At 39.5% G+C, this 18,976-nt stretch overlaps 1 protein-coding gene across 1 annotated transcript in view; it reads right to left on the bottom strand.

Moving 5' to 3' along the window:
- Lmbrd1 (LMBR1 domain containing 1) overlaps window positions 1-18,976 on the bottom strand; it is a 90,427-nt gene that overhangs the window by 25,216 nt on the left and 46,235 nt on the right. Inside the window, exons 8-9 of the mRNA XM_038341656.1 lie at window positions 12,101-12,226; window positions 9,153-9,305 (exon numbers count right to left, since the gene is read on the bottom strand). Coding sequence (XP_038197584.1) covers window positions 9,153-9,305; window positions 12,101-12,226 — 279 coding nt within the window. The remainder of the gene's footprint in view (window positions 1-9,152; window positions 9,306-12,100; window positions 12,227-18,976) is intronic.

Below are 18,976 nucleotides of genomic sequence, written 5' to 3'. Positions count from 1 at the left end.
AAGAGGTATGTGTGTGTGTATGTGTATGTGCCTGTTTTGTAAAAAATGAAAAATTCTGAACTTTACAGTGTATTTGACCTAGGGACTTAGGCTATTTATAACCACTGTGTACTACTGTTATGTTATAAATGCGTGCACATTCCCACCTTATGGATTTGTATACCGAGGCCCTCGCTCCAAAAGTGACACTTTGGGAGGTGGAGCTTTAGGAAGAAATGAGCATGGAAGTGGTTACATGGAAGGACCCCTCACAATAGAGCTGTATCCACGGAAGAATGAGAGAGCAAACCTTTGCTCTCTGTACTGGCTAAGGACAAAAGAAAAAGGCAGACATGTTCACCCAGGAAGCAACAGCTAGGGGAACTGAACCTACCAGCTTCCAGAACTGTAAGAAATGGATTCTGCTTAAGCATTGCAGACTGTTTTTAATACTTGCTCAAGCTGAGACAAATACACTGAATGTGCACACAAAACGGGAAAGGGCAAAAACAAAACAATTTTTTAGATGGAACATAATACTGTTAAGAAAAGCATTATAGTTGTTGTGGGTGGTGTGTGTGTGTGATTAGACTGACTTTTTATTTTTCAAAAAAAGAGATAACAGAAATGGAAAATATGAGAAACTGAAGTGTAGACCTCAGGTATCATGTTGTAGAAGAGGAAACAGACACCATTTAAAAAGTAGCATTTAAATTTAAGAACAAAGCTTGGTTAAAAACAAAGACATATAGCCAAGAAGTTCCACACGAGCCCGAGTCTCTCCTCAGAGCTAACAATCATCAGGAGTTTACAGTCAGTCTTCCTCCTGAAAAAAGTACGCCAGTGTGCCTGTGCAAGTAGGTGGCCCACATACACCGTGAACAAAGACAGCTCAGTCTTTAACAGCCCTGTCTGCTCTTCCAGAAGATCCAGGTTCAATTCCCAGCACCCTAATTGTGGCTTACAAAATAGCCTGTAGCTCTGGCTCCAGAGGATGGTCGCAATTTTGAGAAAAGGCTGTGGTGCACGGGCATCAGGAATCACGTGGGTACAAAGAAGTGGCACTGCTGACCGCCCAGTCAAGTCGTTCTTCCTAAGCAAGTGACCAGACATCAGGTATGGAGCACGTGGAGACTGAGACTGTGCAGTGCAGGGAAAACTGCATGAGGATGCTACCATTACTTCAAACACGAGCTCTCTATCATTCTCTTCATATCAGGTGTCTTTAAGAGTGCTTATTAACCCATATAAGGTCACGTCTACTCATCTGAAGAGTTTGAAAAGAATGGGAACTAACAAACCATTGTTCTCCCTAGCAACCATCTGGCTTCCTGTGTGCAGTGGCGGTAGGCATTCTGGACTGCCGATGGTCCCAGTCCTTGACCTGATGCTATATGTACTATATTCTTCAGTCACCAAGGCTTCCTCACAGATCAAAGGAAGTCACACGGTTGCCATTGTTTAGTCTTGACAGGCCATATCAAGGAGAACTATGATTATGTGAACAGAATTGTGTTCTTTACATGTTACGAGGGGCCTCTAGTCTTGACAGACCATATCAACAGGAACTATGATTATGTGAGCAGAATTATGTGCGTTCCGTGTTAAGAATGGACCCATTAATATGATTTTAAACGCTGAAAGATAAAAGCCTTCAGCTCCACCACGTGTAATACTTCAAAGTTGCAAAAAAATTTCATGGTGATATCAATGCAGCATCACTCAGCTCTTGAAAGGCAGCTATTTTTCCTTGTTATCTACAAGAAGCAATTTATTTAGTACACTATCACGCTAATGAAAGAGATTTTTGTATAGCTGGGAGAAAGAGAGCTGGTAAAATAAAGGTAAGCCTGAGGAGGAAGAAGTATCCAGAGGAGACATATACAGCTTCTTATTTTCATCTCAGCCATCTTCAAAGACAGTACAAAGACCCTGGTGTATCCTTCAACCCGATTCTCCAAGGGTGTAAGCTTACTTTGCTTTATTATTTTTGCCGTGTATACTTACGGAACAGTTTGAGGATTAGTAATAGATAAAATGCTTTGTCATACCTATGTCTAAAAAAGCAGTAATGTTTTTAACATAAGCGCAATTCAACCATAGAAATCAGGAAATTAATACTGATATGACCTTAGCCAAATCTGAAGCACGTCATTCATGTCACTTACAGAAAAGCCAACTCCTCCTGTCTAAAATGCAACCCAGCATCTCACGAGCTCATGTCATTTTAGTAACCTTCAGTTTGGATCAAGCCCTAATTACTTTTTTCTCCATAACCTTGACATTTTGAGACCGGGGCAATTATTTTATAGAATGTCCTTCAAGTTAAATGGTCTATTTCTCACGAGTATTTTTTTTTTTTTAAAGAAACAGCTGAGAAATGTTACTGAGTCCTTCGAATATATCATATTAGGAGGCACAATCAAGTCTATTTGTCCGACAACTGACGAGGCGTCTCTGCTGTAAAAGTACTGTTTTCCTTCTCTAACTAATATGTTTTGTGGTTTTATACTTGAGGAGAGGCAAAACTTTATCCTTAGCAACTGTTTGCCTTTAATTTTGGCATCTATAAGTCTCTTCCTAGAAAAGGTACATGTTATCTGTTGAATTCTGTTTTCTAGCATGCTGGGTTTTTCTAATTTTTTTTTGTTTAATGAGCTTTATTTGACTTATTCATTCACATCAATATAGACTCATAGATTTGCATTTTATTCATGGAGCTATTATCATTACTGTTACTATGTATACCGTTAATATTGTTATTCTGTACCTAAATGGTCCTACATTTACCCAGTGGTAGACCTCAAAAAGTTGGCCCCTTCCAGTATGCCTTGACTGTTCTGTGCATTTCTCCTTGCTGTCTGAACAGGAAGCTGTTTTCAGCTATCTTTGGCTCTCCCAGGCACAGTACTAGAATCAGGCATTTGCCTGGGTGGTCCTAGTTCCTTTTCATGAAGTCAGTCAGGGACTGTCTATTAGAAACAAACGCTCTAGGCAGGAGCCACTAATTGACCTGTCTCTTCCCTTTTACTCTCAGCTTTTTTTTTTTTTTTATATGGCTTTTATCTTTTGTTAGCTTTTTGGTAGCTTGGAATGTTGTGCTGGAGTTAAATACCTTTTCACTTCCATTTCTACTGATAACTGTGTTTCGGGCTATGTATTTCTCTGATCACTGTTTTAAGTTTATTTTCTAGCACAGACAAAGACATGAAGCATCAGCCCAACAACTTGAAGAAACAGCATTAGTTCAACAATCAGAAGGAACAGGAAGTGCTTCTTCCCACAGTCTCTAGAAAGGGTCCAGTCCTTTTGATACATTTCTACTCTAGACCTGAGTATTCTTTATTAAATATGTCAGTGTTTCAAATTTTAATTTTTGCAAGCTTTGGCTAGTTATATAAAGTTTACCATTGAGTATCCTTAACCCAAAAATAGAAAATGGAAATCATACAAAATCTGAAACTTCTCGATTACTGCAGACTACTAAATAGTAGGTCTGCAACATCTGGACAGGGGACGCTCAGGCTGCACCATTAAGCTTTAGAAATTCTGCTGTCCACTCACTCAGGAGGTGTTGACTATAAGGTTAATTTTCAAGTGGAAGGGGCCTTAATTTATTTTGTTTAAATTTATAGTTTCAATAAGCTGTATTTAGAGTAATGTACGTACTATATCTACTTTATAGAGTTTGCTGGTATACTTCTTTCTGACCCAATTAACATTATAAATGATTTTCCACACGGACTTGGAGAAAAGGCATAGCCCCTATTATCCAGATGTAAAGTTCTGAGATATATACTGATTATTTGCCCCTCTCTATATGCAAATATACATATACATAATATATATACACATATGTGTATGTATATATATATGTATGTATGCATTTATGTGTGGGTGTTTTGCCTGCATGTATGACTGTGCACCATGTGCATGCACTAGCCACCAAGGCCAGAAGGCCATGCCAGATGTCCTGGAATTCTTCAGATGGTTGTGAGCTGTCCTGTGGGTGTTGGGAAACAAATTAGGATCTTCTGGAAAAGTAGCCAGTGCTTTTAACCCTGAATTAACTCTCTAGCCCCCCTGCACATTCCTTTGCAATGTTGTTTACATGAAATACTTTACTGTGCACATGGTAGATGTTTCTTAACCACCTAGTACCATGTTACAGTCTATTTCTTGGATTCTTCCATGCCTTTTTCTTCATAAAATATAGTTGTTTGATTTCCACAACAAATATTCATAACTGCAACATTATCAACTGGAACTTTTAGATTAAAATTTTGTTCATTTTCTATTTCAGCTATAGAAAAGTTTTCAACACTCTGTTGGCAAAACCTATACCCAGTATTTTTTTTCCTCTGTTAGCAGCTGTCGGTGGTATATCTAGACAGGATGTGGCTCTCATCTGCCTTATGCCTTAAAATCTCACAAGGCTAAAACCTAGCTGTCAACAGAGCCATGGCCCTTTCTGGAGACCATGGGAAGGAAACACTTCACTTTCATTCCCTGAGGTAGTAGGGCTGACATGTCCATCTCTTTACTATATCATTTCTCTACCTAACGATACTACATCAAGTCATTCTTACATGTTGATGATCAATGTCATTTGTATGATTTCTGTCTGCTTTTAAGGTTCAAGTTGTTAGGTTAAGACCACTCCGAAAGTCCTAGATAATCTCTGCCTTTTGAGGCCTATAATTTCAATCACATCCTCAAAGTCCCTTTACTTTAAAGGTAAAGATATTCACAGTCCCAGGGAAGAGGTCATCAACAGCATCATCCTACTTCCTGGCAAAAGTGTCTTTTTTTTTTTCATTTAGTATTTTTTATTGACTCTGACTGTCAAACATTATGACCACAGTCTGTTTTCCATGGTTGATGCTTATGTGTCCTTAAATATCATCTTGTTTTTAGTCTTCTTGAGTTGCTGTTTTAAGTATATCTCTTTTAAACAGCATATAGTTGGATCTTGCTTTGTGGTAAAAACTTGAAAATTGTTCTAACTATGGGTCAGGTCAGTCACATCTGTTGATATTACTAATACATTAAGTATTAATGATATCTTATTATAGACAGCTGTATGCATTTCTTATATTCTTTCCTTTATGTACTTAGACTAGGTAAACTCTAAGAGAAAAACTAGAATAGTGGTCATAAAGAAATAGAATGATTTTTATTGGGCAGGGTGTTTTGTTTAGGAAATAAGATGGGGAAAGAACAGTGGTGATGATGGGTATTCAAAATGATGAATGTACTAAGGTCATGGGATATAGACTAAAAATGGTACACCACTGTGGGACAATGCTCTTGTACCCTGTAAAGTACTTGTCACTAGTATTGACTTAAGAAGATGCTGCTAGGCCAGTAGCCAGGCAGGAAGTATAGTCAGGGCAACCAGATTAGGATAATTCTGGGAAGAAGAAAAGCTCAGTCTGTAGTCACCACCCAGACATAGAGGAAGCAAGATGAAAAATGCTTCACCAAGAAAAGATACCAAGCCATGTGGCTAAACAAAGATAAGAATTATGGGTTAATTTAAGCAGTAAGAGTTAGAAACTTCCATCTATAGTAAACTCGAAAGTATAGAAATCAATCACAACTAGAGATTAAAAATGTCACTGGTAATATTATAAGTATGTACAGAAATAACAAAACTTCAAATTATATTTAAACAGACCTAAATTACTCAGGCCAGTGAATATGTCAGAGCTTTAAGGGTGTTTTTTTTTTAAGTATTTATGAACTTTTAAGTATTGATGAACAATAGACTATATGCTTAGAAAAATATTTTGTTATTATATACAGATTCTGACTAAAGGTACCGCTAACTTGTCTAACTTATTTGAATTAAGTGCTTACTTTTATAATTTGTCTCAATAACAGAATAATTGTATTTCGTTCAACTGTTGTATTTAACAGTTGAGAAGTTTGTACATATAACTGTAGTAAGAACATCAGAAATAAGGGATGTATGGCCTAAATTACTCCATTTAATTCCCATATGAAAACAAATCACCAATCCCAGTTCCCCTTTCCTCCTCTCCTCCCACTCCCACCACCTTTCCCCATTCTACCCCCATGCCCTCCTCAGAGAGGGTAAGGCTTCCCACTGGGAGTCAACAAAGTCTGGCATATCACTTTGAGGCAAGATCAAGGCCCTCCCCACTATATGTAGACTAAGCAAGGTATCCCTCCAAAGAGAATGGGCTCCAAAAAGCCAGTTCAAGCACTGGGAATAAATCCTGGCCCCCCAGACTAGCCCAGACACATAACTGTCACCCACATTCAGAAGGCCTAGTCTGGTCCTACACGTCCCCCTGCTGTCCATCTGGAATAAATGAGCTCCCGCTAGCTCAGGCCAGCTATTTCTGTGGGTTTCCACAGCACGGTCTTGACCCTTTACTCATAGTATTGCTTCTCCCATTCTTCGACTGGACTCTGGGAGCTCGGCCCAGTGCTAGCTGTGGATCTCTGAATCTGCTTCCATAAGTTGCTGGATTTTCAAGTTATTTTGAAGATATTATAATGAATATAAAAAACATTGACAGAGAGATATAAATAGTTCACAAGCTAGAAATTTAGTAATGCTAAAACATCACTTCTCCACAAATTACTTTTAGATCGTGCAAATTCAGAATAACCCTAGTAGACATTTCAACAGGTGTTACAGAATTCAAGATGGAAATTGAAATGACCTACCAATGTCAAAATAACTCTGAAAAAGGAAGATGAAATTGGAAGAACTTCTGCCTGATTTCATAGTTGACAATAAAGTTCTATTAATGAAGCTTCAGTACAAGGACATCCAGAACAGTAGGGCAGAGCTCGGGAACATTGGACAGAAATCCCAAGAGAGTGAGAGCTGCCCAAGTTCAAGGAGGGAAAAACCAATCTCTATGCAAACTGCACTGAAACAGATGGGTACCAATATAAAAATAAACAAGTCACAAAATTAACTCAATATTAATCAAACCTGAACTTGGAGTTAAATTATAGAATTTCTACAAGAGAATGTAGAAGAAAACTACCTTAACAGAGGCAAAGATTTCTGGGAACATAGAACAAATGGGAAATAAATAAATTGGCTTTCACCAAAATACAAGAAATATTTGTATAACAGTATTAAGATAAAATAATGCCACAAATTGGGAAAAGACACAAACAGTGAATTTATTTGATAAAGTCCTTGACATAGAAAGCTTAATGATTTTATAAAATGCCATAGTAGAAAAAGCCACTGATGATTATACACTGTAATACACACTGAGATTGTCACCACAAGTAAGAGTGATATAGTAACTAAAACTATTAAATGAATAAAGTCAGTGTACCAGTTGGAGGGGAGAAAACAAATGGGCAGTTTCTCACAAAGTTAGTCATTAAACAGTAGATGGAAAATCTTTCCTGCAAGGTATTTATCCATGAAAAATCAATGAAAACCCATACTTGCACAAAGATTTAGTCTCAAAAAGAAAATAAGCAAGATAAGCAAACTGCGATATGGACACATCAGCTTACTTCTCGGCAGTAAAACAGAGTGAATGATACGAAATGAAGCAACGTGGCCGGCCGCAGCAACAGTGCTGGGGCTGGAGAGATGGATGGCTTAGTGGTCAAGCACGCTTGACTCCCAGCACCCATAGTGGGTGCTCAGAGCACCTGTAAAACTCCCACTCCAGAGACACAAAGGCTGCCTCTGGTTTCTGGGATGCTTGTATACCCATGGCATGAAAAGAGATAACATAAATAAAGATAAATCTTAAAAACATGTAGCTCTGTGCTGTGACAAAGCAGGCATTTTCATGTTTCACATCTATGAAATTCTTGAGAGCTTAAACTAAACTATGTAAGACTGCTGTCCCCAGTCTGAGCTGCAGGGAACAGGGCACAAAGTTGATTTAAAGACATTTGTGGGAGTTCTATGCATTGATACAGTTATTTGGCAAAAAAATAATCCATATACTTAACGAAATTGATTTAAAAATTCTAATCATATGTTCAGTGAGAAAAACATATGCTTACATGAAGGCAGCTGATGACAGAGACTAGATTTTATTATAAATTTTCATTAGATGATACAAAGAATTTATTATTAAACTTAAGATTTTTGGTACAATAAAATAAATCACCTTAGGAGAAAGGACCAGGGTGAGGTCCTTTAAAAACTTCATTCTGAGCTAAGTACATGGTTCAATGGCAGAATACTTGCTTATCATACACAAGACCCTAATCTCAGCCACAGCCCCACAAAAGTATACAACCAAGCAAGCATGCATCCCAAGAGATGATCAGAGAGCTCAAGAAAGCATCCCCAGAGATGGCCAGAAAGCTGACCACCTAGAATTAACTAATTTCATGGACAATATATTCTTATTTTTTTAAAAGTCAAAAGAGTAGCTCTTTATGGCATTCTCTGAAACATTATTTTACTTTGTGTTTTTGAGACCGTCTCATCATGTAGTTCAGGCTGGCTTTGAACTCACAAGACTACAGCTGCAGTCTACCAAATATAGGAATTGGCGCATATGTCAGCCTACACCTAATAAGTCAATCTATGTAATGTGCACCATATATTCCAAATTGCATATTACTGTATATAGAATTCTGACCCCGGAGAGTCCCCCAGTGTAGAACACATAAACTTGGATGTGCAGCTAACAGTGTCAATTACTTTCCAGAGTCACCATCATTGCCTTAGGTACCACAGTAGCACGAACAGAAAGCTGGCAAACAATGGATTCCGAAAGGGAGAAAACTGGTTTCCAGTTCATAACGGTGCTTTACATACTTCTAGACGCTCATCTAACAAGGCAAGCTGTCACTTTAAGGCAGCTTCCTGAGACCTAGTATGCCTCCCCATTCTTCCATGTACAGCACAGTTCAGACCCACAAAATTTGCTACAAGCTTATTATACTACTTATCTTTACTTTCACTTGAATTTCCTAATGAGACATTATAAGGAGTAAGTGGATCTCTGATGGTTGGTTATGTGCCTTGTTCAAACTACCAAACCACAGAGCAGTGACTCAAGCCTGATTATTTCAACTCCAAAGTCCATGTTCTTAAGTTGCCTTGGTACAATACTGCCAAGGGAGAGCTCAACCTCTCTAAAGGTCCTACATAAGCTTGCAAAATAGTGACAGGGTAATTTTTTTAAAACTCCATTTACCTTCAGGGGGCGCAGGGCACCACAAAATTTCGTCCACCAGCTGTTTTCAATGAATTCTAAGTGCCGGTCTCTTTTCCTAAGTGTTCGTAATCTTTCTTCACATTGCTTTAAGGTACGTCTATCCCTCGCAGGCAAAGGTCGACCATCTTTGCTCTACAAACAATAGAACAAAATCAAGAGTTTCGTTTTTCAAATCCTTGAAGTCTCAACAAAATAATCAAACAGCCTTTTTAAAGTTGGACACTCACAGGCGAACACACAACTCAAACAATGTAACAGGCACAGTCTGACCAGGGTCTGTGCTGAAAAGGACCTGCCTGATATCTGCAGTATTTCTAATATACGCTAAAAATATGTGCGCATAAGGATTCATAAAAGCATTCCATAGAAACAAATCCAGAAAAGATAAAGAACACACCTGCTTTATTAGAAGCACAGATATCTACTTGGGGCTCTATTTTAAAGACACAAAGGCACTACAAACAGGAGGATATCCATACTGTTCTATTAAGGCACAAAACGTACACTCATGCTACTGCAGCCTCAATGTGAAAGAACAAAGAGAAGGTAATAGCTGAACTACCTTTCAGAGACACCTCCCACAGTGACAGACATCTCTCCAGAGTGTGCCAGGCCCCACTGAAACCAACCAACCTCTTTCATGGCTTATCTCAATGGACCACCCCAGCTGGATTTTGGAAGTCCAGAATGTTGGACAGTGGAAGCAGGGCTCAAGGGGTTTCAGAGAGGAATGGAGCCTCCAAAAAGAACCCAGCGGAGCCCATTCACGTTCCATTTTGACAAGGAATCTGGCTGCATTCTGTCCAGGTGCTGAGAACTTGAGTAAAGTTAAGTTCCAAAGGAAAGGGCTGTGCCGTGCGGTAAAGAAAGTTTTAAGACAGCATACCCTTCATGCTGGTACGGGGACGACTGCTCAATTTTCCTAGCTTTATGCTGAGCAGATGGAGCGTCCAGATAGGAAAAAGGAAGAGTTTGGGGAGAAGGGAGCACGAAGAGCTCAAAGTTGTGACCAAGATGGATACAGACAAACACGGGTAAGTGTTTCTGAGAACAGCACCTCTGCAGAGCAATCACAGACTCACACTGGCTGGTAGAAAAGGGGCTGGAAGGGAACTCTGCCCATTGAGAATTCCAAGAAGTAGGAATTCCAATCCATTTGAATGACGATGCCTGAAAGATAGCTCCTTCAGTGCAGTCTGCAGGGAAATGGCCATCACTGGAAGTGCCCTCCTAGGTTGTCAAAGATACACAGAGGCCAGTGCGCAAGTGGGCCAGGGAGCAGGCTGTACCTTGGGCTGGCATCAGAAGATGGTACTCACAATCGTGATTTCCAAGCCTGCAGTCTGCAAGAGTAGATTATGAGGCTTACAGCAAGGTTCACAAAATCACAGGCCTGGCAATAAGTAGCAGGGATGGGTTTTCTGCAGAGAACTCCTGAGCAGGCTTCTCCCAGAGCTGTGAAGGGAAAGCCTAGGCTGGGTTGGAAACCCCAGGATATGGGAGCTGCCAGAAGTATGAGACATCTGCTGGGCAAAGCCAAGCTGTGGACACCAAGTAGAACCAAACCAAAAGAGCCCACATGTGACATGTGTCACCAGTAACACAGCAGGAAGAGCAGAGCCACCTAAGCTCACTCTAAGAGATGACATGATGCCACCAGGAGCCCTAGAAGCCAAACCTGGAACTTCGGGTTTGGTGTCTGCTCACTTTCCTTGCTATCTTTCTGTTCGTCCTTGTTGCAATGGGGATGTTAACCCTATGCCACTATATGATGGATTTATCAACCTGACTTTATTACTGTACAAGGTCTCACAGTGAAGATTGCATCCTCCTTCCTCAAGACCCTGGCACTGTAGCAGGATCAGCACTGTTAACAGGCCAGGGACGCTTACAAAACAGTCTAGTTCCATTTCACAGTCTGAGACGGCGTAGACTGCTATGGGCTACAGGGATCTTCGGGGGCATCATGTTTTAAAGGCTGTACTTTTGATGGTTAATTTCACTGTGAATTTACCGAGTTAGGAAAACACGTCTGGCCTTGATGAGACACACTTTGGGACATCTATGAGGACTACTCTAGGGATTAAGTGAGGAAGAAAAGGCTACCCTTGAACACAGGCAACACTACCCCATGGTGACGAAAAAGGAGACAGCCAGCTCTGTACCAGCACGCCCGTTCCCTGTGCCGTGCCTGGATGAGAGATGCAGACCCACATCCCTGAACACATAAAGAACTGCTCCACCATCTGCTGGGTGGCTCAGTGAGGAAGGGTGCTGCTGCCAGGCCTGACGACCTGACTTCAGTTCCCAAACTCACATGGTGAGAGAAGATAACTGAGCCCACAAGCTGTTCTTTGACTTCACACATGTGCTATGGCATGTGCCCATCACCCCCATCCCTGCCAGATAATGGATTAAAAATAAAAGAGTTGCTTGGCTAACACAGCACGCCAAGCGGACACACTGTACCTTTAAGCTGAATACTTAAGGAAGCTCTTCTTGTTGTTAAAATAAATCCGTAATATGTTATTTGAAGACAACATAAAAAGCAAAATTGCTATCATGTTCTTAGAAATACATTTACATCACACAAAATTAAAAGTAACCTTAAACTGCTCAACAAATACCCAAATTTGAACCTAAGAGAGGCAACAAAACACATTACACATAAAATCCAGGTGACTAAGAACTGGAAAAGTCTTGGCCATAAGCAAGCAGCAGGCTATTTTTAGTTGTTAAAACACGAACAGAAATTCTCAAATTGCCACTATCCTATATACTGTATAGAAAACTAATAATAGGGACATAATCCTTGAAGTACTTGTTGCACAGATTCAAACAATGTAAGATGCTCTGGGTTTGTCCATGGCAAACTCACGTCAGGATGGATAAGGTAAACCACTTCCAATGACGAGACGGGAACTCACTTTTGACCGAATCGCTTGAATGTGCTGCTCCACTTCCTCAATGTCTTCAGTGTTTTCCAGGCGCTCGTAAGCAGCACTTCTCGTGCCTTTTATCAGGTTTAAAGGCAAGGCTGACATGCCATATGCCTGGAAGGTACATACACATGTTTTACTAAAGCCACTCAAAACATTTTATACACAATTTTCAAGTTCAAAACTGGTTTCCTTGACAGTGGTAACTTGAAAGTGAGCAGAAGTGAATAAGTAAAGTTGGTTACCTAGCAACGTGCCCACATGGCTCTGAGCACACTCACCATTTCGGATTTCTTTTATTTACTCCAATTATACATACACAGGTATGTTTCTAAAACGAATTAGTCCGACTTTATCAGAGTGATAAATTACAACTTCAGACTAATAATGTTAAAATAGTATGAGTTAATACAAAAGGTAAAAAATTATTTTTATTAGTATAAAATCTTTATTAGTATAAAAATAATTTTCTCCAATTACACAGAGTAAACCTTTAGAATATATTCCTGATATTTGATGAATAAACTAATTATCTATATACAACTTAATATCCCATGTACAAATAACCAAACTTTTTACTAATCTTCATATATATTTCAACAATTAATTTCCATCATTAAAAATATACATAGCACCCAGTTCCATATTCCATTCCCAATGGTATTTTTTATTATACCCACCAACATAAACTCAATGGTGTTGGGGCAGCTGGCCCAATCCCTGCGTTCAGGGGCGTGGCTGCTCCAGCGGGGTAGCCATGCCCCTTAAATAGGATTGGGGAGCCGGAAGGCGCCCCGTTCGTTTGCCCCGCGCTCACTCCGCTGGACCCTTGGTTCTGTAAGTTCCCTTATCTCCCTTTGTATTAAAATTGAATAATTATAAAAGGACTATTTTTGGTTATTTCCAATCTTCGCCGCATCATCTGGCCCGGGGAGATGATATAGATATGAATTTGCATTGGTATAGATTTTAAGGTCAATTTTGTTATATGTATATGTATTTCTGATCTTGATTAAGCTATTGTGATAGTAGTTCATTTTAAAAACTGTAATGTATAATTAGGAAATATAGGTTGTTAATGGATAATCATCGATTAATAGTCAAGCTTGTAGTCATGTTAGTCATTTTCTAGATGTGCATAGATATATTTCAGATAGGCATTCTTCATATCTTTCAAAGACTGCAGAATATGGCATTTTAAATGTTTTAATAACTTAGGGTTTTTCATGACAATGAGACACGTCTGCTCCTGGCAGCACCAATCTACTTCGAGAGGAAGATGGGCATCGAAGAGGCTACTTATGGAGTTTGTTAGCCATTTGGGCAAGAAACTGCTCTTGCCTGGACTGTTGCATAAATTGGACACAAGGAACCCACAGAAAGAGGACTGCTGAACTTGCCTAAAGGTGAGATGGCCTTTTGGGGTTCCTGATTCATGAAAGAGTCTGCGAGACGTTCTGCAGGACATAGCAGAAAGTGACTGAACTGTCTTTGGAATTTCCTGCTTCATGAAAAAGTCTGCTGGACACTATGGGCCTAAAGGCTGAAGATGGATGCCCCAACGGTACAGAGGAACTTTGGGTGACTGTCCAGGCAGCGAGTTGTCTCTGTCATTTCTAGAGTTTTATAAGTTACTTATTTCTTGTTTACTTAGGTAGCATTATATCCTTCTGGAGTCTTTGATGGAGTTGAAGAATAAATAGTTATAGCTTTCCTTAGTTATGATAAAAGATAAAATAGATTTAAATATTGTAACTGTAATACTTGCTTGATAACTGTTTTGTTATATGTAATTTTGCTATGTTAAAGTTGAAGCCTTTCTTTTTTGTTTAAACAGAAAAAGGGGAAGTGATGGAGGAGTGTCTATGTGTTACTTTCATTATTAATAAAGAAAACTGCCTTGGCCCTTTAAGAACAGAAAATTAGGTAGGTGGAGTAGACAGAACAGAATTGTGGGAACAAGGAAGTAGAGTTAGGAAGACGCTTCAGGCAGTCTCCATGAGGAGTCTCCATGCTGCTCCTCTCCGAGATGGACGCAGGTTAAGATCTCTCCTGGTAAGGCACACCTCGTGGTGCTTCCCAGATTACTAAATATGGGTTAAAGGAAGATGTGAGAATTAACCAATAAGAGGCTGAAACTATGGGCCAGGCAGTGTTTTAAAAGAATACAGTTTCCGTGTAATTATTTCGGGTGTAAAGCTAGCCGGCGGCCGGGTGGCGGGACACAGCCCCACCGCTTCACACTACACAATGGCATTTGTTCTGTGTTAGGTTTCAAACTCAGGACAAATGGCTGAGGGCCTTCTTAGCACACCAGGCTGGCATACCCAACCACTACCCTAAAACTCTCCAGCCCAGGGGGCTGGGTTTTTCTTCTCTGTATAATCCAACCATTTTGGTTGCCCACTCTCTTTGTACCTTTGGGCCTCCTGGCTGCTGCACACGGCTTCCCCTCCCCTTTCCTCACATGGCCTGGGCTCAGGGTCAAGTCCACTCTGTACTCTCAGAGGTTCCTGCCTCTGGCTATGCTTTCCACATATGAACCTTCCCCTCCATCACACTTAGGAACAGTCATGTTCCTCTTCTTTTTTATTTCTTTATTTCCTTCAGTATGTGGTCATTATTCAGAGACACATTAAGTACTTAAGAAACATTGACAACTATCACCTCGTGGTTACAACAGCAGACTCTGAACCAGACGCAAGCTTGTCATCTAAAATCTTTTTCACGTTTCTTCTATGCACACAACCACAGTACCTTACCCATTCTCCCCATAGTTAGGAAGGAGCACGAACTGGGCTCCTCACTCTGTGCTGAACAGCTCTGAGTTTTTTAACATGGTAACTCCAGTACCACTGCAGTAGGAATCCATTGCTTTAGTCATTATTTATAACACGCTCCCAATTCAGGCTGCTGTCACAGCGCTGGCTATGTACATCTTCCTGACTGTTCTGCGGCTCTGACTTGGTTCATGTTCATCTTCCAAGTGCTTCAAAGTGATGGTGCTCTACCCGCACCAGACTATGCTGTCTTCTAATTAATAACCTTTAAGAGTCTCCAGGACTTAGGGGATATCATTCAAAATCTTCTCACAGAAGGGGATTCTAGGAAAGTGCTTTGAGGGTCAATGCAGAAGATAAGGAGAGAAACAGCAGATAGTATCCTCAACTGCTATAAGCCAGAGCGGTTCTCCTTGTCCATCCATTTTTAACGTGCGCACGCACGCACGCACACACACACACACACACACACACACACACACACACACACACCTTCTCCAATTCTCACTAAAGATTGTGTTAAAAAGTTTTACTAATTTTTAATATGAACTAGAGCTCTTGTAGCAATCTTGCATTTCCATCATCTTGTTACCCTGACCCCACAATTGCTCACCACTCTGAAAACACTCCAGTGATCCACTCCAAACTCTGCTCGGTCACTCTTTAATACATGCAGGACCCTCCCTAGAATGCCACTTATTACGCTGCCTCATGAGAGAAGTTCAGTGCATTTCAAGTCAGCTTAATTAGGCCATGCCTGAGAAACTTGCTCTGATTTGCAAATGTGTCTTGTTTATAATACATAACAATGTGCAGTCACCATTATTGGTCTTTCAAACTTGGCTAATCAGGCTTCTAAGCTAGAGCTGAGTAACAAGCGCGGAGACTATTTGATATTTTCAGACGAGGTCCCAATTCTTTTTCTTCCTCTTTATTCTTTATTCTAAAACATTTACTAAGCTGATAAAAGAATTTGCCTATGAGGATAGTACTTGATTAAAAACCTTCAGAAGAGAGACCTCTTAACATGGAGTTATTTTCTTACACACACTGATGTGCTTAGTAGAAGAGCTAATGTGAACTGCTCAGTAGCGTCATGGAAAGGACTTAAAAAATAAAAAGATTCCTATGGTAATAACCTGTTTGAAGAGGACACCAGGGAACTCCACCTTTCTCTGAAATCTCATGGAAGGTACTAAAAACAAGGCAGTAACCACTGCCTGGACACCCAGCTTGGGCTTGCTTCTCAATTACACGTTTAACTTTCAATGATTATCAAAAATTTAACTCTAATGTCTAGATTTTGGTAAGCTTGAAATAAACATTTTAAAATATTAAGGTTTCTAAATAATCTTTTGAATTTAACTTCAAAAGGTGGGGGAGCGGATGTACAAAGCACTTTTATTGCTTACTACTGCCCTCCAGTGGATTTTAGGAAATTGACAAGTTTAACATGATAAGCCTTTAAAATGCTTGTAGGTTAGCCCTAATTGCCTCCAATTTTTGTTGTTTTGTTTTGCTTCCAAGAATAAATCAACAACCAAAGTGTTTAAAAACATTATGCAGAAAGTTCAAACATTTCTTCCATATTATTTCCCTGCTCAGTTTAGGATGGAAACTTTTTTATATATGTTACTCCCTTACTTAGAATGATGTTTTTGACTCAAAATTCTTGGATTTTTGCTAAGATTGGACAACAACGAGGATATGGAAAATAAGCAAACATTCCACATGCACTGGAAAACCCATAATTCAGTGACACACGTGTTGTGACTTAGGTCTTCCTTATAAGGAAGGACACATACATTGTCTCCCCTTTCCCATCAGGGAAGGCTGACTATGCCCTGACACTGACACTCTTCTAACTGCCGTGACACAGCAGTGTCCCTAGCACAACGCAATGCAGTCCTGGTTACAGAATAGTCACCTTCCTTGAGCTACGTGCATGGCTGGTATAAAACACTGAGTTTAACTGCCACCTGCATATCTAAGATGGTCTTAGGCATGACACAGAAACAGTCCAGACAGACTGGAGAGAACAAAGGAACACAAAGAGTAAAATAAACATTCACTAGAACAAACACAACTGCACGGCTTTTTGTAGAGCAACAGCAAAGTGTTCTGTGTTCTTGGAAGGGGTGAGACTCATTTAGAAGTTGTTTTGCATATATACACATACATACATACATACACACATACATACATATGTATATAGATGGACAGACAAATAGACAGAGGTGGGTATATATTTTTCTCCTTAAGTAGTGCCTTAATGGTGAGACAAAAAACAACCCAACAATGTCAATTCACTGACTGGTGCATTAGCAGCCTCAAAGCAGATCCCAAACATGAGCGGAGAATACTGCAAACCAGATACATGAGTTCTCAATAGCATAAAAGAAAATACTGTACTACACATGGCCACTAATACCCAATCTATAGTAAATGTACATAGAGTAGGATAGCATATGGCATTTTAAAGTCCCGAGGAGTACAGTTAGTGATCTTGTCTCTAAGCACACCACTGGCCATACTGTGCATGGAAATATCTTAGCATTTCCCCACTTGGTGGCACCAAGAAAATTTACAATATCTACAAAGATATGTATCCCCAGAGGTTTCATTTGTTAAATTTGGAAGGTATCAGCTCCCTTTTCAACTTAAACTTAAAATAATATGCAGATTAAACTAGTTTTTCATTCTCTAAAAACTGAGTGTGTAAGATTACATAGCTAATCCTTATGACACAAAACAATGTCAGAAGCAAAGTGAAAATTTAATAATCAACTAGTTTCTAAACTAAATTAAATACATATATATGAAATTCATATATATATAAAACATAGTTTAAACACGCTGTTGGTTTAGAAATGACTGTAAACTCAATATAAAAATTAGCTATGAATTCTGGAGGAGACACCATTTCCTATTTAGCTGACTGTCTAGTCAGGGTCACAGCAGTCTGGCTCTTTGTCTGCCACGCCTTCTTTCACACTACATGTCAGAAGCTGGCCAATCAAGCCCTTCCATATGAGGTTGGAAACCTCTGTAGATCAACTGTAAACAAATATAGTTAGTAACATTAATTACCTATTTACACTAAAAGCGCCATCTACAAATGATTGTGGGGTTATTTTTGTTTTTTGTTTGTAATTTCCAAAAGAATTGAACTTTAATAAAGACTTTTATAAAGTCTAGACTAGAGTTTAATAAAGTTAAGATTACTGGCCCATTTCTACCAGGAGAGCAAGTGATCAGAGAGATGTCATATAAACCACACAAACTAACTCAGCTCTACACGCTCTCCTTCCTTCCACTGCCAATATCGGTGATAAAATGCCAAGCCCTGGGTTAGGTGTGAAATATTATCTCACTGTGCTCCAAGCATATTTCCGGTGCTATTTAAATGATATTTATTCTTTTCCACATCCGCCCAATTCCAACTAACCATCAATTATGAATACATCTCTGACTTGCACATATTTGAATAATTCATTTCCTCACTGTTCAAGATATAATTGCTTTGTGCATGCTTTTAGTTTCACAGAGAAAAGAAAGAAGTAGAAATTGCAGTTTGGTGTAGACAAAACTAAATAGTCAGCAAAGTTAACAACAATTATATCGCAGGTAGTCAGTGGATTCTAACTTGTTACACTGTTTAGTTGAACCATCACACTGAATTTCTGAAATATTATTCACCTTGACCACGAAGAAATGGTGATGACAGAGAAGTTAGGGAAGTCTTGAAGGTGAGATTCCTAGTAAGAACCTCCGTTTTACTAGAGAAAAGCTGTGACTCCTAGGCCACTCCCCAGAAACCTCTTCTTTGACCTGGAGACCTCAGAGCCTTCCTTTCTACTCTGCAGCTCCTGGGTGCCCTCTGGGTCCCAATACTAGTAATAAGTGTTACTCTGGTTACTTTAGTGCTATCGTGAAGGTCACTCTTTTGTGTTTGAGAAAAACTGCTTTAAGAATATTTAAATTCAACATGATCATTTGGTTTAAATGATTAAATGAAAAAATTTCAAAGTTTTATTTTGAACAAAATGAAACAGTTAAATATATTTCTTTATGGGCTGGAGAA

Source organism: Arvicola amphibius, chromosome 9 (assembly GCF_903992535.2).
Source record: "Arvicola amphibius chromosome 9, mArvAmp1.2, whole genome shotgun sequence".
Lineage (NCBI taxonomy): Eukaryota > Metazoa > Chordata > Mammalia > Rodentia > Cricetidae > Arvicola > Arvicola amphibius.
This window is presented reverse-complemented; position numbering and strand designations above follow the sequence as displayed.